General features: G+C 40.8%; 1 protein-coding gene across 1 annotated transcript in view; it reads left to right on the top strand.

The window, feature by feature from the left end:
* Positions 1–25,382, top strand: part of LRP1B (LDL receptor related protein 1B) — a 1,229,602-nt gene that overhangs the window by 770,978 nt on the left and 433,242 nt on the right. Inside the window, exons 25-28 of the mRNA XM_060257450.1 lie at positions 2,559–2,763; positions 8,253–8,417; positions 14,559–14,803; positions 24,363–24,494. Of these exons, the coding sequence (XP_060113433.1) occupies positions 2,559–2,763; positions 8,253–8,417; positions 14,559–14,803; positions 24,363–24,494 (747 nt within the window). The remainder of the gene's footprint in view (positions 1–2,558; positions 2,764–8,252; positions 8,418–14,558; positions 14,804–24,362; positions 24,495–25,382) is intronic.

Raw genomic sequence — 25,382 nt, 5'->3', positions numbered from 1 at the left:
AAATATTGCAAGAGTGACATGTGTGCCTGTTGTCTTCATGAATAAACTCTGGAGTTAATAACGAAACCCTCCTTTTCAAAATTTATGCTTACATTTCAGGGCTCCATGAGCTAATTTTGTTGTTGGTTTACAAAAAAACCCCCAAACCTCAAATGTATGTGATATAGTTAGGAGTTCTTCGCCAGTTTTGTTTCTGGAATGCCAGGCCTAAAAAGAAGTATAATTAACAAACTAAATCTCTTCAGAACTAGCCACTTATAAAATTATTTCTTTTAATCTTTGTCCATCTCCTTTAGAGTCTGGGACTGCATCTCCCTCTAGGGTTCCCCTTTCTTCAGACAACAGCCTGCAAGAGCCTCAGATTTCCAAAGAGGAGGAGGTTTTACTTCCACACAACTTCCTCTCCATTGCATGTGCCAAAACCTGCCTTTGAAACTTACAGAGTAGCCTTTCTCTTCTTCCTTAGCTCTTCCTTTTCCCTTCACTTTGGGGGCCGGGCCTTCCAGAGTAACAGGGTCATCTGTGGGTCTTTTCCCTTTTGACCCACCCTCCTGGGCTTCTCCCTAGATCTGCATTCTATGCCCAGCCCAGTCTAAGGGGACTGAGGCTACCTGTTTCTGCCCAAGGGGACTTGGCTGCCTTGGGGAGGAAGGGGATTGGTCAAGGCCATAGTCAACAACCTGAGCCCCTCCAAGGGTCATGGGCATGGCTGCAGTAGTGGTGGATGACTTCATGTTTGGCTCCTTCCACTGCTTTCTTTACTTCTAATTGAAAATCTTTCGGTTTCATTACCTTCTCTTCACTTTCTGCTTCTGAGTCTGAAGTCGCCATTGCCGTTTCTCTCAGCACACCAATTAGTTATAACCTTGTCCTCTCTCCAACTTCCAGACAGCTTTACTCCCACTTCGCAACTAACGCCAATTTAGATTAATGTCTTCAAGGCTTATTTTGACCTTTTTATCTCCAGAAGAAGGAATTCTTAATTCCCTTTAGCATTCCACCAGGAGCTCAAACAAACCGCGTCTTCCTCTCAGCTGAGCATGCCACGCCCCCCCCCCCCGTTGGGGGGGAGGTTTTTTTGTTGTTGATATCTTTCTGCCTCTCATATGGGGTATTCCCAAAGGGCTCAGGGAGCTGGTTTACTCTGTTTTGTCCTGACAGGGTCTGCAAATACAGCCCCAGGGGAGCTCACCACAAACCCCCTTGAGGCACATGATGGAACTTGCCAATGCACATTCAACTGTCCTGTGTTGAGGTCCTCCAGGATAGCTTGCAATCCTTCCCCCGCATTCCCAACCCCCCCTCCCCAAACTATGCTGGCATAGGGCCCTACACCTCCGTCACAGCGCCATCTGCCACATTCCTCCACTGCCACCAACAAGCAATGGGGTGCAGCAGCGGCCCTGCATTGTTGTAAGTGCCTGTTATGTGACATATCTGGATTTTCACTGACATAACTGAGACTTATGTCAAAGTATGGGTAAGTTGGCTCCCAGTGCACTTTTTGCCTTCCCTCAGGATTGTGTTGTCAATGACCCATTTGAATGAAAAATGGCATTTCACGTGTTCTATGAAACCTTGTGATAGATGCATTTTAAGAAGTTGTTTTATCAACATATATCTTAAAACCAGAAGAGGCACCAAGCAGAGTAAATTCCTGTATAATAGCAGGTAAAGTAGTTTCTGGATTGCTAATGAACAAAATTATGTCATTTGCATATAATACTATTTTGTGTTATTTTTGCCCAATTCAAATTCATTTAATATCATTATACCACAAAATTACATTAGCTATAAAGTGATAAAGCAAAAATATCGGTGATAAAGGGCAACCCTGTGCTGTGCCTCTTGTCAAATCAAATTGGGCTCATACGGACCTGTTAACACACACAAAGGCATTAGAATATAATGCATCTGTAATTCTACAGAAGTTTGGTCCAAAATCCATTGCTTTCAAAATATTGTTTTTTAAAGGAATGGACATTCCAATCTATCAAAGACCTTATTTGCATCAACAGATAGGATCAACTATGGGATTTTAAAATTTTGGATATGTTGCATACTATTTAACAATTTTCTTATATTATCACCTATATGACATCTTTTAATAAACCCTGTTTATTCATCTTGGGTATATTTAGCAATAAATGAATTTAACCTATTTGCCACAATAGATGTAAAGACTTTTGCATCTTGATTTATTAAAGAAATAGACTGGTAAGATTGAGATGATACATCTTTTCCTGGTTTAGGAATAGCAATTATTTTTGTAATTTTCCAAGATTCAGGTATTTCTCCTCTGTTTAAGACATCATTTAAAATACCCAACACTGGAGACATGTTTTTCTCCAAAGCATTTATAAAACTCTGCTGGGAATTTATCCATCTCTGGAGTCTTCCCATTTTTACAGTTTTTGGTCACTTTTTGTACTTCTGGTTTTGTAATTGGTTTTTTCATTATCTGCTTGTATTCTTCTGTACATTTGGGTATATTGCAATACTGCATATATTCCTATGTGTTCTGTAGTGTTTTAGAATCTCTCCCGATATTTTTACAGGGGTAAGCTCCATTGAAGTTGTGGTCCAACATGGTTTAGCTACACCTGAAGGTCTAACTGTGGACTGGATTGCTGGAAATATATACTGGATAGACAGCAATTTGGACCAAATTGAAGTTGCAAAATTAGATGGCACGTTAAGAACAACTTTAATAGCAGGTGCCATGGAGCATCCTAGGGCTATTGCTTTGGATCCAAGATATGGGTAATTATATGTAATTTAAATTCTTCATTACAGCACAATAGAATTATCAGGGGAGGGGAGGATACAGATACAGTACAATAAAAATAAATAATATAAAATAATATTTAAATTGTGTTTTTGTTTGTTCTTTGCTCTGGTAATCTTCAGACTAATTTGATGTTTATGAATCTCTTCCTGGAAATCTGTTTTTTTGAATTTCTATTTTTTACTCATGGTTTTGGTTTTGACTGAGCTAGTATAGGTTTCTATGTTTGACTATAATTTGGAGATAAGTACATTTTTAAAGTAATTATCCCTCCCCCTTTTAAAAAAAATGGTTGCCAAAAGGGGAGGAGGAGATTACTCATTATAAAGTCTCAAAAATACAAAAGGAGAAAAATCAATGCTAACTCTGTCATTCCATGACATTATAAATAAAGCCCATGTATCCATGAATTTATCAGCTGTTATATCTCCTTGATTTGGAATTCTATTTTAATATGTCAATTTAGAAATGGGAACAGTTTCTCATACTCTCATGATTCAGTCATTTATACTGGGCCACAGAGGATTTCCAACGGAACATTACATGTTGTCTTGCAGCAGTTAACAAGCTCATTCTAATTCTAAGCTCTCTGTTAGGGCAGGTATGCAATCTCAAACATAGCATAATAATGCAAGTAGTCTCAGATGGTAAATCATGGCCTGTTAATTTTAAAGTTTATTTTAAAAATCTGGTGCCAAAAAGATTCTATTTTAGAACAACTCCAAAGAAAAGGTAATAAATTTGCCTGACTTGAATGACATCATTAACATAAATCCTGCTCTTCAGGGTATAGATGAAATAACCGGTAGGGTATCAGATTAGGGTTGCCAAGTTCTACCTTTTTTTCAGCAGTGGATTCCATTTGCATGTTCAAAGCATTCACAGCTCAGTGACATCACCCAGAAGTGATGTTATCACGCCAGGCACATCCCAGTTGGGATGCTCTAGGATTTGGGTTTAAAAACTCTATAGAATTTTTTACTCGAAAGCTAGAGCATCCCTGGTGTGACGTACCCAGCACAATGATCTCACTTCTGAGTGATGTCTTCACATTGGGCATGCCACACATCAATGGAGCTCTTTGGGGGCAGAGATCCACCCATCGGCCAGCTCCGTGCCAGCAGGTTGGGGGACCCCAAATTGGGGGAAACCCCGTCCCAGCGGGAGCTTGGCAGCCCTATATCAGATACCAGCACTACATAGTTTTCACTTTTTTTCTCTTGTCAACTGAAATAACTGTTCAGCATACAAGATCTTTTGGTAATTCTAAAAATAACATTTATTTCCCCCCATTTCTTTAGTGCTATTTAGACTGTGAGTTGAGAATGCTTCTTAAATGAAGAGGGCAAGTCAAATTACACTTATTATTTAAAGAGGAAAATTAAGCTGAGAAGCTGCCAAGAGTTTTATGTTAGGCTCTTCTAAGGCCAATGGTTACTTCCTGCTGTCCTGCCTATATTGTTTGCTATTTATCCTAATACTTTGTCTGGTTTAAGACCTAACTAGATGCAAATTATTATTATTTTTTTTAAAAAAGGGTTAAGTTCTTCAATTTTTTTTGAACTAGTTAGTAAGCTTTGAAGGATGGATGCTGCATGTCTTATCCTTACAGAGGGGCTTGACTCTTTTTTCCCCATGCTTCTTCCACAATTTAAAATCCCCATACAAAGATGCAGTAAATTTTGGGTATTGGAGCACAGTCTAGTTTTAGTTATATGAATGACTTTCAGTTGGGGAGGTCTGCTAAAGTGGACGAGGTGCTTCAACATGTGTGGCCCATTTTGTGGCTAATATTATCATGCTGGGCAGGTTTCTTGACTGGGTTCAGGCAGTAATAAGTATTTTCCTGTGAGAGAGTGCAGTTCCAACCTCTCTAAAAGATGTGGTTGAGAGACTCCTCCTAAAGAAGGTATCCCGACACAAATTATTTAAATAACTCCTGCCAAGTGGCTAGTATTCCATTCTTGGATAAGGCACTTAAGTGTGTGCTGTCTAAATAGATTCAGGCAATTTTGAAGGAGATGACCCATTTCAATCTGGATTCAGGCATGGTTTTAGGACAGACATGGTCTTGATTGTCCTTACTTATGGCCTCACCAGGAGAGTGTAAGGGGTGCTACTGGGTCCTGGCTTTGGTTGAAAACTCAGGTCTCCTCTGTGCCATGAAACACATTATATCAGCTCCAGCTGATTCACTAGCTATGACTGTTCCCTGAAAAGCATGATCTGGTCACAATCACCCATGCTCTGATCACATCCAAGTTAGATTATAGTAATGCACTGAGTGTACAGCTGCCTTTAGAAATGGTCCAGAAACTTCAGTTGATCAGAATTCAGCAGCCAGGCTATTGTCAGGGGTTGGTTAACTCTGTACTGCTGCTTACCCATCTTTCCAGGCACAGTTCAAAGTGCTGGTACTTACATTCAGGGCCCTAAATAGCTTGTGGTCAAGGAACCTGAGGGGCCATCTCCTCCCATACTATCCAGTTCACCAGTTAAGATCTGTCTCTCAAACCCTGCTGTCTGTGCCCCAGAGGGTGAGCAGTTGATGACTAGAGACTGCTTTTTCGGTGGTGGCACCTCACCTCTGGAATGCCCTTTCTTTTCAGGCTCACTTAGCACCTACTTTCTTTTAGGAACTAGGCCAAAATACATCATTTTACTGAAACATTTCAGAAGGGGTGTTATCTTAACAGCTTTTAAATAGTCTGCCTCAGTTTTATGGATAGTTTTTCATATTGTCCAATGGCTTGTTTATAATATTGGGACATTTTAATTATAAGCTGCCTTGATCAGGTCTCTGAAGGGGCAGCACAAAAATATCCTAAATAATAACAATAATAATAATAATAAAAAGACCAGTAAAGGCATATGCATGGCTATTCTAAATAATCAAAAAAGCATTGAAGGGGGATATAGCACCTCACACCCAGCAATCCTTCAAAACAACCACTCTGGGCAGCAGATTAGCTTTTTGAAAACCATGGAATATCCTATTCACAGATCTTTCATATCATGTCTGTTTTGGACCCTCCTTGCAGTTTAATAAAATGCATAATTTGGCTTCCATATGGGAACAAAAAATGAGTAGATAATGAACTGAACACCAAGTAACTATCACATCATGATAGATTTATTGAAAATAATGCATTCAGAATTATTCACAATTAATATTAAACTGTGATCAATTACATGTCGATTTCTACTCACTAGTTTACAGTCGTGTGTCCATGGTATGTGTAGATCTATATTCAATTAGCATTCATTACATTGTAACACTACTCACTCTTATCTTGATACTAGAATATGAAGAGCCCACCTCTGTACTAGTTGAATATTACAGTATTACAAGACAGTAAGAGATCATTCTAAAAAGGGGGGTGGAACTAGTATCAGGGCTGGCTCTCTCACTAGGCAAACTAGGTGGTTGCCTATGGTGCCAGAAGTGAGGGGGCACCAAATTGGGCTTCCCCCCCTCCCAGTGCCCAAGACAACTGCCTAATTTGCCTTCCCCCCGCCACCAGCTCCCTCCCACCTGCCGTGCTCCTGCCCGCCCCCCCAGAAGCTTGCCCTGCCACCACCCACCCCTGAAGCTAGCCCTGCCACCCCCACAGCTAGCTCCCTCCCATCCCCCTGAAATTTGCCCTGCCACTGCCACCAGCTCCCTCCCTCCTGCCCCCGAAGCTTGCCTTGCCATCCCCACAGCCAGCTCCCTCCAGTCTGGTCCCTACCAAAGTTCTCCCTGCCGCTGCCGCCAGCTCCATCCCTCCCCCCCCCCCAAAGTGCAACCTGCTGCCACTGCCAGTTGCATCCCTCCCCCCCCCAGCTCACCCTGCCTCCGCCGCCAGCTCCCACCTGGCCCGAAAAGCTCGGCACTACTCACAAGTAGGTGCTACTCATGAGTAGTCAGCAGGCGTGGGGCTACTCATGAGTAGCGCCCGCGGCAGGTGTAGGGACTGAGGGGCGGGCAGAGCTGTGCTGCCTAGGGTGTCAGAAGGATTCGGGCCGTGCCTGACTAGAATGTGTAGTGCTTGACAGTAGATAACAAGTATAATCATAATTTTTTATTTGTAATAATTTTTACACCATATCCAGCAGGAGAAAAGTAAAAATATCCTGTCCCTGCTATAAACATTATCACCTAATGATACAGTAGGCTCTACTGGGTAAGTGGTTAGGCATCTTACTAAAATGGTTTAACTCATTTCCCAATCCCTTTCAAATGAATTCCAGAACTGGTATAACCTCTATGGGATTTGGTTCACCTTTCAAGACTACTCCCAAGCACCCTTCCTGCTGCCCCTTTTCATTTCCCCAATCTGCCTGAAGATGATTGACAGAGGAGGAGGAGCAGAAGGTGTCAGTGGCAGGCTCCTGATGTTGCGCAGCATATCTGGGGCCTCAGGAATTCCTGATGCCATAAACATGAACCATAAACATGCATCTGCAGCCTCCATAGGAAATAGAATAACAATTTTCTTCTGCACGTTTACTGCAGCTGAGTAAATTTGCGAAAGGGAATGGGAGCACTCGATCTCTACTAGGACCAGGGATATTTTTGTAGAATAAAGCCTAGCAGGAACTCATTTGCATATTAGGCCATACACCTTGACATCACCATTGTTCCACACAGGGCTTTTTTTGGGTAGAAAAGGCCCAGCAGTTCATTTGCGTACTAGACCACACCCCTTGATGCCAAGCCAGCCGGAACTGCATTCCTGCACATTTCCTGCTCAAAAAGAAATCCTGACCAGAACCAATTCAGGGTGTGGTTTAAGTTCATTTTTATACCTGCTGCAGACTGGTATGGTGTGTGTGTTGCCCGTTAGTACTTTCAACAGTGCTATTTTCTGATGCTTCCTTACCTATTGAGTTGTTTGCATTCCCTTTGATATAATGCATTATATTAAGCATGTCTGTTTAGACAGATAGGAGATGTGTTGAATTTGAGTCAAACATGGCTGGACAAAGAGAAACAGGAAATATAAGTCATTATGTGTTTTGCTGCACAAATATAAATTGGTTAGAATATGCATTCTTTTGAGTTACAGGAAACTCATTGCTATGAGGAATAAAGTTATAGTTTTCTGCAATGTTTACAACTACATAACTTACAAATGTCACTCCATAGAATACAACAAAATATCACTCAGTCTGCATTTATCAAATATGAGGAACTTTATCAGTAGCTTCAATGTGTTGTGTTCTTTGTTCATTAGGTGGGTTTCTAATATATTTTCATTGATAATTGGTATATAGTATGTATGGTATGAGGATAGATATGAGATTTGTTCTACTATATTTGGTGTGGGTTCATTTACTAGTTAATATTATCATAACTACAATATTTCACCTATGCCAAAACTATAAATAAAGTGTTTATGTTTTTAAGTGATAACTATTATTTATTGATTTCTCTCCATAGTGCAAGTTTTATTTTGTTCCTTTTGCTTGTATCATTCAGAATTTTGTTTTGGACTGACTGGGATGCTAACTTTCCTCGCATTGAATCTGCTTCCATGAGTGGAGCAGGAAGAAGGATCATATATAAAGACATGGATAGTGGAGCATGGCCTAATGGACTCACTGTTGATCACTTTGAAAAACGAATTGTTTGGACAGATGCTAGGTATAAAATAGTTTTGCATTTCTTTTAGAATATATGTTAGGTATGTTAAGCCTTTTTACATGTCTTTGGGTATACTTCTAACACTTCCCTGGGAGTAAGTTTCATTGGGTAAAATAGGACATACTGTCAAGTAGACCTGTTTAGGATTATACTCTTTATATATTAATAATAAAGAGAGCCAGAGCTGCACTATATCTGTTCTTTTGCAGGCTCCAATTTGTACCCATAAGCACAGTGTTTGATCCCCATATAATTGCTGGACAGACAGATTTGTCTTAAGAGGGCAGCCATTCTGTTGATTTTCCTCCCTTCCTAAAAGTCAGCACCATTTTCTCTAGAAACATGATGCAAAGCCAGAATTTCCTTTTACCGGGGGGGGGGGGGGCAGGCAAATGAGTATAGTAATGGTGAACCGATCATTATTTATTTACAATTTATTTATACTTCAACATTTATTTACCAATTTTTCCACTTGAGACTCAAAAGGAATGACATGGCATAAAACAATGTAACGAAATAGCATGAGAGACCTAATAAGCAAGAGGTCTAAGATTACAAAAACTAGAAAAGTGCAAAAGGGTATCAAACGTACTATGCCAAACAGTGCAGAAACAGAATTTTTTTAAAAATGAAAACAATGCTGTAAGCCATTTTGAATTTGCTACATCATTTTTACCCCTTCATTCCTTTACTGTGACATGATGTTACCACTCCCCCTCCCTCAGGCATTTAAAATCAGGACTCTTCAGCCCTACTACCTGCTAATTCTGTTCTAGATAATTGCATAGGGAATTCACCTTTAGAAGATTGATGACAGGATTTATGACCTCAGCTCCTTCACTATTTACATAGAGAATTTCCACTTGAAAGCAGCACCAGTTACACGGTTTTGTGGATCCTTGACCAAAAATACCCTCTATAACCAGGGCTCCTTTCCCCTTTGGTAGAGCCTCTTTCTTCCATCATCACTTTCTTCCAACTGGATCCTCTCCACTAGTTCTACTTTTTCTTCTTTAAAAGCTCCCTTTTCCATTTCAATTTACTTAATCTGGTAAGAAGAAACATAAATTTTTGCTTTCTTGATTACCTTTTATTACCCTGAACAAAACAATATAACTTAGATATAACATTGGTATACCAAATATATTTCTTTCCCCATAATAATATTCCTTTAAACATGAATGGCATATGGTGTTTGCAAACAAAAAACAACAAAGCGTCCAGATAATGGTGCATGTATCAATATGGAGGCCTGGAAATATTCTAGAAAATTACATCTCTATGTACATGTAATCAAAACACTTTCCACTTTGTTTTTCAGCAGCAAAATGGTGAATCATAGTATCAAAATCTACAAATTGTTGTTAGAATGTTTTGTATTTTAATTGTTTTAACTGGCTTTTGAATATTGTGAGAAATGTTGTCCATTGCTCTGAGCCCTGTGTATGGGGGAAGACGATTAATAAGTAGAATATATATATATATATTCTGCTTCATATGATTTAATTGACAGGACTGCTAAAGCATTCAGTTGATCTTGGGACATCTGTGGCATGAGATAATTCTTAAGTTACTTCTGCTTGCTGATGCAATTGCTGAGCCCGCTTCGGTGGGGTAGGGCGGGATATAAATCGAATAAAATGAAATGAACAGGAATTGTCAATAGAAACTTCTATGCCACAACTGTATTTGGGAATGTGGGGCTCAAGGAACGAGATACGATGCACTGCAAAAAATTGGGGGCTCAGTGAACAAGATATGATGTAGCACAAAATCTCTACAAGGAATCATTACACAAAGGTTAAACAATAACCCGTTTTGTTTAAAATCATATGTTTACCATGATGAGCAGAGCCTTGTAAATGCATGAAGATTCCCCTCCCCTATTATTTGTCCCACTTCACACTTCTACTTTCCTGGTTTGCAGTGTGCCAAACGGGAATCTCCTTCACCAATGTAGCACAATAAAATTGTCTTTTTCTTCCTCTGAGCATGAAATGAGGCTTTGCTCACATTGATCACTGAAGAGTGTGTATTTTCTTGGATGAATGGCCCCTGTGATTCACAACACCATGCTCCACTGAACTCCCCCACAAAAAGCCCAAAGCTGTGTCCTGGTTTGGTTCCACATAACTTGCTGTAGGAAGACTCAGGGACAGCTGCAGATGCTCAAGCTGGAAAGTAATAAGGCTGCCAACCTTCCCTGGAGAAAATGGCTACTTCAGAGGCTTGATCTTATAACATTATGCCTAAATAACATCCCTCCCCCACCGTCCCTAGGCTCCATCCCCCAAATCTCCAGGAATTTCCTAGCATGAAGTTAGCCATCCTAGCAAGCACAAGCACATACACTTTTTCTTTGCAGCTACAGCCTGCCAGGCATGCAGGGGAAGGGTAGCATTATGGATCCACACTAATGGAAAGGAAAGCTGGGGGTCTCCCCCTTTCTGATACAGACAGTGATCACACACACACTGATCCCACTTTAAAAAGAAGGCTAAATTGTGGCCAACACCAATTCCTCATCACCATTTTACAGTGATTTTAAAATGCTTTGATACCCTGATCCACTGTAGGCTTGTGCTACAGAGCTTTTCTTTCCTGCAAACATTTTCAAAGGTCAAAACAATGAAGCTGGTGCACGCACACACTGTAAAATGGTCACAAGATAGGGTTGCCAATCCCCAGGTGGGGGCAGGGGATCCCCCGGTTTGGAGACCCTCCCCCTGCTTCAGTGTCGTCAGAAAATGGGGGGAGGGGAGAGAAATGTCTGCTGGGAACTCTGTTATTCCCTATGGAAATTTATTCCCATAGAAAATCATGGAGAATTGATCTGTGGGTATCTGGGGCTCTGGGGGGCCTGTTTTTTGGGGTAGAGGCACCAAATTTTCAGTATAGTATCTAGTGCCTCTCCCCAAAATACCTGCCAAGTTTCAAAAAGATTGGACCAGGGGGTCCAATTCTATGAGCCCCAAAAGAAGGTGCCCCTATCATTCATTATTCCCTATGGAAGGAAGGAATTGAAAAGGTGTGCCGACCCTTTAAATGTGATGGCCAGAACTCCCTTTGGAGTTCAATTATGCTTGTCACAGCCTTGATCTTGGCTCCACCCCTAATGTCTCCTGGCTCCACCCCCAAAGTCTCCTGGCTCCACCCCCAAAGTCCCCAGATATTTCTTGAATTGGACTTGGCAACCCTATCACAAGACCACTTGTGAAAGGCATAATATAGAGGCTGCTGCTGCCCAGCACCTTTGCTTCCAACCACCTTTGAACACTCCCCCAAGCAACAATAAAGCAAAAAAAAAAAAGTCCCAAGCTTCTATCTTATGTGCTGCTGATGAAGAGAATTTAAGGTTGACATGAGCTAGCAAGCTAAGGTGAAAAAGACTGGGTCATTTACTTCGAAGCATGCAGGAACAATTGATTTGTGCAAGAAGCAAAGGGAAAGTCAGAGAGAGCGGCAGGAGGTGGGAAGGAGACTCACAGCCTCATTGGCAAAGCCTGGAAGGGAGGGAGGAGGTGGGAAGGAGCAGGCCTCAGTTGGGGCTGAAGCTCACCAGAGCAGTGCTCCAGAAGCTTTAAAGCAGCCATGGCCCGATCTCTCCATTCTATCCTATGAGCCCATTCTTGATCTTTCTTCCCTTCTCCAGTCAGCTCTGGCAGGCTGGCTGGGGAAATGAAAAAAGAGCACAGCAGAGCCTGTAGAACAGCCAACTCCCCACAAAACTGGCGGCTTTGCCGGGCTAACTGGTTGAAACTGGGCAGCAGAGCCTGTAGAAGAGCTGATCCTGTGGAGAGAGGTATGGAGATTTTCGAGATGGAGCCTGAGTGTTGGGTTTGCTTTGCTGGCTCTTGAATGAGTTCTAGCTCACCATCTCAAAGGGTCATCCCAGAACACTAGGAAGCTGTCTAGATACTGTTCCTAGCATCTATCAGAACTTATTTTGGATCATAATTAACACATCTGGGGATGCTGCATCTTGAACCTGGCCAAATAGTCACTATCAGAAAACAGTCCTTAAAAACAAGTTTTAGTGAGAGCTATCCCCTTATGCACATGCAGCTCCTCCCAAAAATGTCTTTTTAGGGTCACTTGACTGAAAACATGAATTTAATGTAAACCAGACAGATGTCTCTATAGGTATGGCAGTGTGACCATATATCAAGAGATTTAAATACATGAGTGGTGATAGATTTTTGAACAGTCCACGCTAGTGTTCAGGAAAACATAATCCACACAGCCTTATAAACCATTTATTAGAAATTCTGTGTCCCAGAACTTTTTACCAATCTTACCAATCTTCTTTATGTCTCTCAGTTCCCCTAAATCCCAGCCTAACTTGACTTACACTGAAGTACATCAATTATTAAACCCTCAGACCCAATATTGATGCAAGTGAGATTTTCCCTCTGGAAGGCAGAATGCTTCATTTCTCTTAAAAATCGTATCCAAATATTTTATGTCTCATCTATGCTTTGTCTTTCTTTCTCTCAGACCTGGTGCATTTGCATCTCTCCTGCCTCAGCTGTTCTCAGCTGCCTTGACTTCTGACCTCTTTAGTGCCAACAATATTTTGAGATTCCTGCCCAGAGTTTCTACAAACAGAACAAGTTTTGCCCAGGTCAGATACAGTTCACCAAGTAAAAACCAACCACAAAAGTGAACACGCAGTAAAGACAGAACCAGTAACAAAACAACTGTGTACAAATAAGCAAATTAATGCATGCATATTGCAATGTATAAATATGACAACACAACATATACAATCTATAATAAAGTCAGTAATGTGCAATAAGATTGCACAGTTCACTTTCACTCTTGCTGTAAAAGGCAATGATACAAGTCCACAAGGCTTTCACAGTTCACTTCAGAACACACTGGAAGAGGCAATACATCTTCTCCACAGAGCTTACATGCTTACATCAGTTCAATAACCATTGAAGCACAATATGCCTTTGAGAATTTCTTGTCTATTAGCAAATTGGAGACTACACAGAACGTTGAAACTATCAGCTCTTGAGAAAGCTTTGTCTTGTGAAACACTGTCCTCAAGAGCCAGTTTGGTGTAGTGGTTAGGTGTGTGGACTCTTATCTGGGAGAACTGGGTTTGATTACCCACTCCTCCACTTGCACCTGCTAGAATGGCCTTGAATCAGCCATAGCTTTCGTAGGAGTTGTCCTTGAAAGGGCAGCTGTCGTAAGAGCACTCTTAGCCCCACCTACCTCACAGGGTGTCTGTTGTGAGGTGGGGAGGGGAGGTAAAGGAGATTGTGACCACTCTGAGATTCAGAGTATAGAGTGGGATATAAATCCAATATCATCATCTTCTTCAAGCCAGTGGGAACATATTGGAATTGAAGTCTGGGAGCATGAACAGCGGAGAAAAGCATTTACTGAGTCTATATCCACTTGGGGTTATTCAAGGGCAAACTGAACTGGTGTGAAGCATGTAAGCTCTGTGGATAAGATTTCTTGCCTCTTCCAGTGTGTTCTGGAGTGAACTGTGAAAGCCTTGTGGAATTGTATCATTGCCCTTTACAGCAAGAGTGAATTGCACATCGGTTATTGAACTGGTGTAAGCATGTAAGTTCTGTGGAAAAGATCTATTATGGTGTGTTCCGGAGTGAACTGTGAAAGCTTTGTGGACTTGTATCATTGCCTTTTACAGCAAGAGCGAAAGTGAACTGTGCAATCCTATTGGGCATTACTGACTTTATTATAGATTGTATATGTGGTGTTATTATATTTATACATTATAATATATATGATTTAATTTGCTTATTTACGCACAGTCGTTTTGTTATTGGTTCAGGTCAGATACAGAGCAAACACTGAGACCCAAAGGCTCAAAACTGATTAGAAACAAGGCTTTCAGAGTTCACTCCAGAACACATTGCAATAGGCAAGAAATTCCCTGACAACAAGCCAGCCAGAACTGTTTTCCTGTGCACTTCTACTCAAAAAAAGCCCTGATAATTTATATAAAATTACATTTTGTTCATAATTTGACCAATATTGTTACAAGATCATAATTATGTTCCTAGACCTTTTTTTGCATTAGATGTGATTTCAGTATTAACTCACATTCTTTTATGGTTCTCTTTTAAAAATTAATTTCCATTTGGGGTTATATTTCAGATCAGATGCTATTTATTCAGCACTATATGATGGAACTGACATGATTGAAATTATACGAGGTCATGAATATCTTTCCCATCCCTTTGCTGTCTCTTTATATGGGAGTGAAGTATATTGGACAGACTGGAGGACAAACACATTGTCAAAAGCCAACAAATGGACAGGTCAAAATGTTAGTGTAATACAAAAAACTAGTGCACAGCCTTTTGATCTTCAGATCTATCACCCAAGTCGTCAACCACAAGGTAAATGAAAGTATTTAGTAATATCAATATAATTTTAGAAATTACATTTATTAAATGGCTTGTGTTTCTGTCCTTTTGATTACATTTAATTGTTTGTTAAATGGATATATCTTAGCTGATTCCGCTAATAATACTTTATTCTGACTTTGACTTGTTATATTTGCAATATGTGAGTATCTCTTGAAATGTCTTTTAGTATTTCCCAGTTAGTGGTGTATATACAGATAGAAAATGAGAATTTGTGAAAAGTATTGTTGGTTAAATGACACATTAAAACTATTGCACCATAAAGATCACTAAAACAAAACATAAATATAGAATTAACTGCATCTGCTTCAGCAAAGTATTACCAACGTTTAATTGAAAATCAGAGAACATACCTTAGAAGCTTTAGCATCAGGTCAGAATAATAACTAATATGGTTTTAGGCTGTGTTGGTACGACATACCCCACATTCAGCCTAGAACCTTTTCATAATCATTATTTTCAATACAGAAATAGTGGAATCAGGAAGATGTTTACAAGTTGTTTTTACGAGAGATTATAAGGGCAAGAAAACTGAAGGAACTTCTTATGATTTCAGGGGAAGGGATAATCAAAAGTATGTTTATGCCTTTTACATACTACCACTGAAAACAGCAGGGTTCCCCTTCAGTTGGGAAAGTCATTTATACTGGTTATGCCATGCCTCCTCTAGCTTCAGGCGGGGCTATACAAATTTTGTGTGAATCTCCTAGATCAGAGTGAGGCTGCCCTTCCAGTCTCAGTAGTCCTGCAGCTCCAGCAGAACACTTGAGCCTAGCTCTGTTTTTGTGGCTAATAAAGATAGAAAATTTGCTGTTCCTGGATCTCCTCTGCATGGAAGAGGACAAGTCTAAGAAAGTCCCTGGGTCAGGAGCTATGAAAAGAAAAGATTCATTAACGGACAAATCTTTCCTGCCTGAAGCTTCAGGCACAAAAGAATGGCAGGGCATGACTGTTGTGACTGCAGTATAGCCCAGCAACCACATGCCATCTAAATTTAATTTAATTTTTCGATTTATACCCCACCCTATGGGGTTTACAACATTAAAAACCTTACAGAAAGATTAAACAAACCACATCCAGACTAGCAAAATAGTATCCGACGTAACTTAAGCACCTAAATAGTAAGGTGCCAATAAGGTGCTGGGGGAAGCGATGACTTCAGGGGACTCCCACTGGATCAATTGAAAACCTGGCGGAAGAGCTCCATCTTACAGGTCCTGCGAAACTTGGATAAGTTCCACAGGGTTCAGATCTCCAGTGGGAGCTCTTTCCACCAGGTGGGGGCCCAGACCGAAAAGGCCTTGGACCTTGTTGAAGCCAGTTGGGTGTCCTTAGGACCAGGGATCACAAGAAGATGTTGAGCAGCTGACCTCAGGCCCCAAGGAGGCTCGTATGGGGAGAGGCGGTCCTGGAGATATGCAGACCCCAGTCCATAAAGGGCCTTAAAGGTAAGAACCAACACCTTGAAATGGATCTGGTACTACAGGGGTAGCCAGTGCAGTTTGCACAGCACCGGATGCATCCGCACCTGTATAGGCCTCAATGCTAATAACCAGGCTGCAGTATTCCGCACCCGCTGGAGTTTCCAGAGCAGGATCAAGGGTAACCCCATGTAGAGAAAGTTACAATAGTCCTATCTGGAGGTGACTGTTGCATGAATCACTGCGGCTAGATCTCAGGTGGTGAGGTAGGTGGCCAACTGTCAGGCCCGCCTCAGATGAAAAAAGGCGGCCCTTGTAGTAGTGGCAACCTGGGCCTCCATAGATTAAGAGGTATTCATGAATACCCCAAGCTATTCAACTCTGTTGACAGCACTAATTGAGTACCATCAAGGGGCAGGAGCCTGATCCCACATCCTCCCTCCCCCGATCCAGACACAGGATTTCTGTCTTAGATGGATTTAACTTCCGTTGGCTCTGGCACAACCAACCAGCCATGGCTTGCAAAGCCTCACCCAGTTCATCAGGGGTGGAGTCTGGACGGCCATCCATAAGCAGATAGAGCTGGGTGTCATTAGCACTGTTATGTATGTGGACTCAAGAGAAGACTTTGGTGTTTCCTCCTGGCTCACTGGAGCCATATGGACTGAGCTTGGGGACTTGGGAACAAAAGGCTATAGGATTCAAACCCCCCGCAGCCCAGGACCAATCACAAACCCCCTCCGGTTTGAATGGCTCAATAACGTGCTTGTGCGGGAAACCAGAGATGTATATAAGTTCAGCCCGTGGGCCCCAAGAGCAGTCTTGTATTGCAACCTTTTACTATGTGATTCCTATTAAAGAGCTTGTTATCACTTACTCTGAGACTCTGCCATGCATAGAACCCACTATATTATAGTGTCGATGAGATTGGATCCGGATGAGCGAGGTCCAGGACACCCCAGCACCGCCAAGCGCACCAAGCTCCAGCACCACTGCGCAACAGGCACCGCCGCCCAGCCTGGTCATGGCCACCACATCCAGATCGCAAAACTCCATTCCGGAGTTTGACAAGGCACAGCCCAAGGCCTGAGAAGCCTGGGTCAAAAGACTTAAGTACCACCTCATGGCACAGCGAATCAAGGAAGGCCATCCTGCTGAGCAACTGCGGCATTGCCATGCTACAGCTAGCGGAGGGCCTGGTTGTGCCAGAGACGCTTGAGGCATCTTCCTTCGACAAGATCATCGAGGCGCTGGGCTTCCGGGTTTGGATCATGGAGGATTGAGCTGTTTCTCAGGAGAGGAGCAGACCAGAGCCTCTGTTCTGGGCAGAGAAGGCGATCCTAACTCCTGCTGCCTACTTCTCCCAGACAGGGAGAAGCCCAAGACATGCATATTAAATTCTGAGGGGATTTACTTTGGCTGACAAGAAATTCCAGTGGGGTTCCTTTTTGGCTTTGAAGAGTCCCCGAAGAAGGATCGCATTCCAACATCTACAGAGGACTTCTGGGGTCATTAAATTGACTTAAATTCACCAGGATTCAAAGCTTCTTTGGAACTATTTAACATCTATCTTTGAAGAGAATGGTGTTCAAAAGGATAGTGACTTTAAAGGTAAAAGATCTTTATCTATCACGCCGGGACTAAAATAAGACTTATTTGAAATAAAGACAAAGGTCTAGATTCAACTACGTTATGTTAAAGTAAAGAAGATAAAGGAGGGGGTAAATTCAGGACTAAAAGAATTTAAGAAACAAAGTTAAAAGATGAAAAACAACTTTTGTTTTAAATACCTGTGGTTGGGCCAGAGAACCCCCTCTGATACAGAGCTGCTGATTTGATGGACGTCATAGAAAATGGCGTCATAGATGTATCGTGAGGCTTCTCAACCATTAAAAACGAGACTTTGTGGCAAGAAAGGAAGTAGCCATTAGGAGAAGGGAAAACTACAAGCCTCTCTAGGATCATAAATCATAGAGAAGTACCAGCGGCCATTAAGAGAAGGTCAAAAGTTTAAAGATTTTTAAAAAGAAAACGGGACTTAAAAAAAAAGTGGTGCCAGCAGATATCATCATTAAAAGGTGAAATTTTTTGGATTATATTCTTGGAATTAATTTTGGGGCACTCTAGGAGAAAAAAGAATTTTTTTAAAAAAAGGGGGGGCAGAAAAGCCACGGACGCCATTTTGAAGAAAATAAAACTTTAAAAAAATAATATCTTGAAGTAGTGAAATCTCAAATGATTAAATGGGCAATAAATGTAAATAAAGAAATACAGATGGATACATGGGAATATTATGGAAGAACTCTATGAAACGTTCAACACATCAGAGTATTAAAGAGAACTGTTTTAAAATTATGTATAGATGGTATATGACTCCTAAAAAATTGGCAAAGATGAATAACAAGATGCCAGACAGATGTTGGAAATGCAGAAAACATGAAAGTTCTTTCTACCATATGTGGTGGACTTGTGAAAGAGCAAAAAAGTATTGGCAGATGATCCAACAAGAAATTTCTAGGATCTTGGGATATGAATTCAAGAAAGCTGCAGAGACTTTTCTGTTGGGATTACAAATGGAAAAATTTCCAAAAGAAGATAGAACTATAATTTGGTACTTGCTTTCAGTTGCTAGGACACTATATGCGCAGTTATGGAAGCAAGAAAAAAATTCCCCGAAAAATGGGATTGGATTGTAAAAGTTATGACATAATTTGTTATGACAAATTAACAAGAACTTTAAGAGACTATGATTTAGAAGATTTTAAAAGGGAGTGGAAAAAAATTAGAAGTTATGTAGAAGATGAGTGGAAAGTAAAAGGACTTTGGACAATTTTTGATAATGATTACACTTTAGAAGAAAGAAGAATATTAATTTTAGTTCTTAGTAATTAAGGGTACCTTTTAATGTTAGTATTTTGAGTAAATAACACTGGCGGGGGTCAAGTAACGGGGGGAGGAGTGATTAGAAAGAAGCATATGGGATAGATGAAAAGAAGTTATTAATGGAAATTGTTACCATATGTTATCAATAAAATTGTTTAAAAGATAAAATAAGTTAAAAAATAATATCTTGACTTAGGAGCCTCTGGGAATGACGATTTTGGGCTCATCTAAAAGGGCATGCTTTAATCTACAAGACTGTGTAATTGAAATTTGTTTTGGTGAGAGCCTATTTTAGCAACTTCAGAGCCTATTTTAGAAATGGGCAGACAGTGATGTCTGTGCATAAATCAGGAGCAAAACAGATTTGTACGAGGGCTAGGTTACTTGAAGAAGCAAAAATGTCTAAAAGGCAGGAGGCAATAGATGCCATGGAGGCAAGACTGGCAAAAGTAATAAAAGATTCAATAACAGAGAGTAAGAAGGAATTTAAAAAAGATATTGAATCCAGTGCAGAGGCGGTTAAGAAAGAAATAAAAAAGAAATTGAGGATCTCAGGAAAGACTCCCAAGCAGCGTTAAAGAAAGTGCAGGAGGTAGAAGAAAAGGTGAAAGACCAAGACTCAAGAATTGACACAGTGGATTTCACTATAAAAAAATGCAGGAGAAAGCAGTGCTACAAGATTGTAAACTAATGGAAAATCAGATAAGTCTGAGAGGGGTACCTGAATCTGAGGAGACTGATTTAAGGACATATATAATAAGAATCATTGCTGAGTTTTTGGGGAATGACCTTGATGAAACCAGTTACTTCTATGATTATATCTACAGGGTCAACTCAGTCTATGACAGAAAAAATAAACTACCAAGAGATGTGGTAGTAAGATTTGTGACAAGAGATATGGTGGGAAAGATTTTAAGTAAACAATTTGAAAATACACTGGAAGTGGATGGCAGTAGGGTAAGAATGATGAAAGAATTGCCAAGAAAAGTCATAAACAACAGGAGACTGTATAAAAAATTGACTGAAAAGCTGAGAGAAAATGAAATGATATACAGATGGATACTTCCAGAGGGTTTAAGTTTTGAATATAAAGGAAAGAGAGTTACAATCACAAGCACTCAAGAAATAATGATGGATTACAAATTAATATCTTGGAATGTAAATGGACTAAATTCACCACAAAAAAGGACAACATTTCATTGGATTAAGAAACAAAAATGTAATATAATTTGCCTACAAGAAGTACACATCAAACAAATGGATTACAAATTTTTATGGAACAAACAACTGGGTGTGGAATTTTATTCATTGGCCAAGGAGAAAAAAAAGAGGTGTTGTTTTTTTATGTTAAACAAGAATTAGACCCAAAATTGATTTTTAAGGATGATGATGGTAGATATATTGCAGTGGAAGTGATGTTGAACTACAAAAAAACTTTGTTATTGGGATTGTACGCCCCAAATGGATCAAAAGACTCTTTCTTTAAAGACATTATGCAACAATTAGATCAAATGAGCAAATCATGATAATGGGAGATTTTAATGGAACAGTTAAAAATATTTTGGATAGATCTGGGAAAAAAAATAATGAAGGAAAATTACCAAAGTCATTTTTTATTTAGTGCAACAAGAAAGTCTGGAAGATATATGCAGGGAACTTAACCCCAAAGAACGTGACTATACTTTCTTTTCAGCAAGGCATAATTCTTTCTCAAGAATTGATATGTTGAGGATTACAAAAGATCTTGGACTGATAACAAAAAAAAAATGAGATTCTTCCTAAAATAGGGGCAGACCATAATCCATTAATGTGGTCTGCAAAACCTGTGAAAAAGACCCTAAAATGGCGGATAAATGAAAATTTGCCTTACAGGGTCAGCACCGTGTTGGTCCACAGTCTGCCGGATGGGCATGAAGTTCTGATAGCCTATTATTCAAGGACCTAACAAAAACCAGAGTGAAACTACGCTCAAATAGACAAAGAGGGCCTGGCTGTTGTGGCAGGGGTAAAGAAATTCCACGATTACCTGCACAGCCGGCCCTTCACTATCTTGATGGACCACAAGCCCCTGCTGGGCCTGTTCGCCCCCAACCGACAAACACCCCAAATGCTTTCACTTTCAGGTGTTGAGATGGTCCATCTTCCTGGTGGGTTACCTGTACAACCTTAAGTATTGCCCTGGGAAAGTGATGGGTCATACTGATGCTCTGAGCCACCTGCCGCTGCCCACCATGGACCCAGACTTTGCCCTGGTGTTCCAAATTATGTCACTGGAAGCCCTCCCTGATTGCCCAGTGCACGTGAAGGACATTGCCGCCTAAACAGGGAGGGCCAGGTGCACATAACCAGGCCTTCAAGGCAAAGTGGTATGACCATGGCACCACATCCGTGGTGATTCAGTCCACCGTAATCCCTTACGCAAAGATCAGATCCAGCATGTGTCCTGCTTGATGTGTAGGAGTCAAAACATATTGGGAGAGCCCTAACATTGCAATGGATGACATTAGGTCCTTGGCCTGCAAAGAGGTTGCGTCCTCAGCAGGCAGGACATTGGCTGGGGTATTAGGCGGATGGTACACCAGCCAAATGGCCAAGTCCTCCTTGGCTTCCCACACTAGGCCCACGCATTCAGTGCTGGCAATCTTTGTATCTGAGTGTTCTGAAGGGATAAGAATCCCAGATCAGCAATGCCATGCCTCCCCACCCCACCCATCTGTCTGAGACTGGTGAAGGACCAAGAAACCTGTGGGGGGGGGAGGGTCACCTGATGCAAGGCAACTGTTTCACAATCCCGCACCCAGGTCTCAGTGATACAAGCCAGGTCTACCTCCTGTTCCACCAGGTAGTTTCGGAGAACTGAGATCTTATTATTGATAGACCTGGCATTGCACAACACCTGTGTCAGAGAGGGTTAATTTTTCCTGTCCCCACAGCCTGCATTTCTCGGGATGGGATGAAGGCAGGAATGGGGCTGAGCATATCCATATATCTGCCCCCTTCCCACATTATGCCTTCTCCCACCACCATACCTCCTACACCCCACCAGGACTGAGATCCCTGGGCCTAATGTTGCTTCCCTCATTCAGCCTATTGACCCACAGGTCCCCTAAGCCAACTAAGGGTAACAAGCCCTGTGAATCCTACAAGAATGGATGCAACTAAATCCAACACTAGAGTAAAGAAACCCCCCCCCCCTCCCTAAAAACCTACCATTGCCATCTGGCTCTTATCTGTCAGTTCCTGAAAATTAAGTTGTCCAATCAACATGTGAAGGAATGAACTAAATCAACATATGAAGGAATGAACTAAATTAATTTATCCTACTATACCCTAATTAATTCATCAAATTAATTAATCCAACTCTACCATAAATAATTCATAAACTAAAAAGATATACTATAATCAACAATCAGAATTAAAATCAATCTTCCACATAATAAAATGTTACACTATAAACCCACTCTCTGAATTAATTAAAAGTCCCACCCCATCTAATTCCGTCCCTATACTAATAAACCTAATACTACTACAAAGTGCTAGTACCAACCCATCAAAACTGACTGAGATTTGTGTCCCTGTCCTGCTTTAAATGGAAGATGCTGTTATTTTGTCTCAAGCCACGGTTGGTTTGCAAAAGGCCTTGCAAACTTTCTCCAGTTACTGTTCCTGAGAATGCTTGGTGATTAATTGTCTGAAATCTAAGATCTTTGTTTTTACCAAGACCAGGAAATGGACCCCCCTTTAATGGTTAATCAATGGTCCAATATTGAGCAGGTTAAGGCCTTCTATTTGGAGATCCTATTCTCAGCAGATTTATCTTGAACCTCCCAACTTAGAACAGAATTGAACAAAGCCAAACCATGTGCAAATACTATAAATAAGTTTTTCCATAAAACGGGGGGGGGGGGGGTATATTCTTGGATCTGTGCAAGCCTTCAACTTGAAAGTGATCCCCCCTATCCTTTATGGCTCAGCTATTTGGATCAAAGCTAACTCTGATAATATTGATCAATGGTCCAGTTTTTAAGAAAAACACTGAATATCCATGTTGCACTGTGGGCATAATTTGGACAAATATCCCTGGAAGCAAGAGTATGGCTCTTTGCCTTCTGAGACTAAAATTGTTCCAAGAACATAAGAAAATAAGAGAAGCTATATTGGATCAGGCCAATGGCCCATCCAGTCCGACACTCTGTGTCACACAGTGGCCAAAAAACCCAGGTGCCATCAGGAGGTCCATCAGTGGGGCCAGGACACCAGAAGTCCTCACACTGTTACCCCTCCCAAGCACCAAGAATACAGAGCATCACTTGCCCCAGACAGAGAGTTCCAACAATAACCTGTGCCTAATAGCCACTGATGGACCTCTGCTCCATATGCTTATCCATTCCCCTCTTGAAGCTGGCTATGCTTGTAGAATTTTTTGCTTGTTAGAATTTTTTGCCCCAATGTGTATTACCTTGCACTTGGCCACATTGAACCACATTTGCCATGTTGACGCCCACTCTTCTACAGGGGAGATTTCTGAACAGGCCTTAATCTGATAGAATCTGCCCTTGTGGCCTTAATAGGATTGACCCAACTTTTCATGTTTTGTTTGAATGCAGATTTATTGAAAATATAAGGGATTGTTATATTAAGGCTCTAATTCATCCATCATCCCCTTGCACACCGGAAATTCTGGCTCCCTTGCTTTGTGATAAGGATCCTAAGATCACTCTGCCAATAGCAAAATTTGTTCCAGTTCTTTTTAGCTTTTGTGTCCAAAAAATGAGGAATGAGAAGCTCATGCTGCTCAAAATTTGTTAATAAATGAGCTTCTAAAGGAATAAAAGGTGGAGGTAAAAGGAACTGGGAGCTAACTTCAGCCTCCTGAATGAGGCCTGAATTTTGTTCATGGTATATTTTTATTGTAAATCCTCTTCCTGAGACCATGGAAAGTTGCTGCTAGTCAGAGTAGACAATACTGGCGCTGATAGGCAAATGGTATAAAGCAGCTTCATTTGCAGATATACAATTTGCTGTTATTTCTGCTATTCCATTTAATGTTCTTTTCTTGCAAGAAACCATGATGAAAGAAGCTAATGGCTGATAGCTTATCCATTTGCCCAATTCTTTGTTCTCCTTCAGAATAGAAAACAATACACAGTGCTAAATGGCTAACACCATATGTTGAAGCGTCACTTGTAAATTACTGTAAGGTTTCAGTTTATGCTTTTTAATTCTAGCTCCCAATCCTTGTGCTGCTAACCATGGTAGAGGCCCATGCTCTCATATGTGCCTAATCAATCATAACAGAAGTGCAGCATGTGCATGTCCTCACCTAATGAAGCTGTCTACAGACAGGAAGATGTGTTATGGTAAGTTGCTTTCCTCCTGTTTAATACTTATTTTTTTCCTGCTGTTATTAGTGTAAAGATTGTAAATATTGATACTGCAAAAGTCCTATTCAGATCATTTACTGACAACTCTTGACAGTACCTCTTGCTTCACATGAACCTCATAGATTGTTCCAGTGTATTCAGCTTCTTAAGCTTTGATGTGTATTGCTTCCACATATACCCCTTTATTGCAGATAGCGTGTTTGCTGATCTTATCTCTACAGAACAGAGAGATTTGCAAGTGGAAAGGGCATCATCAGAAAATGATGATGCAAGTAAACTGCATAATGAAAAGTACTTTTAATCTCACTCTTCTTCTGAAGTCATCTTAACATCATTGCAGGACATAAGAACTAGCCCATAAAGCAGACAGCCTCTCAGGAGAAGAAATATATTTAACCTAGTAGATAATAGATGCAGAAATAATTCTCAAGCTTTCTGCCTTCAAACAAGTATGAAGTGTTTAATTTATTTATGATGTTTGATCCTACCAGCATTTCCACTGGGGAGAGAGAATTTCTTTAACCTGCCCCCTCCCTCCGCACACACACAAAGGTTGTGCTTGGAAATACAAGGCATAGGACTGGGCTGCAATAAGAAGGGAAACTATGCAAAACAATTCTTACTCTTTAGCTTTGTTCACAAGTTACAATAAATGCACGTACAATCTGTGCACACAGTGTATACTTTTAAAAAGCACCTGTGCTGAGTAATTATCATGTTATAGAACATATAGCTGACTGTGTGATTGAAACCACATTTTAATCCATCTCCTGGTCCCTGTAAAGTTGTGCCAATTGTGTACCGAGTTTGTTACAAGGTGCTTTACCTTTAAAGCCCTATATGGCCGAGGACCTGCCTACCTTA

Source organism: Heteronotia binoei, chromosome 16 (genome assembly GCF_032191835.1).
Source record: "Heteronotia binoei isolate CCM8104 ecotype False Entrance Well chromosome 16, APGP_CSIRO_Hbin_v1, whole genome shotgun sequence".
Lineage (NCBI taxonomy): Eukaryota > Metazoa > Chordata > Lepidosauria > Squamata > Gekkonidae > Heteronotia > Heteronotia binoei.
The sequence above is the reverse complement of the archived record's forward strand: the minus strand, read 5'-3'. Positions and strand labels throughout refer to the sequence as shown.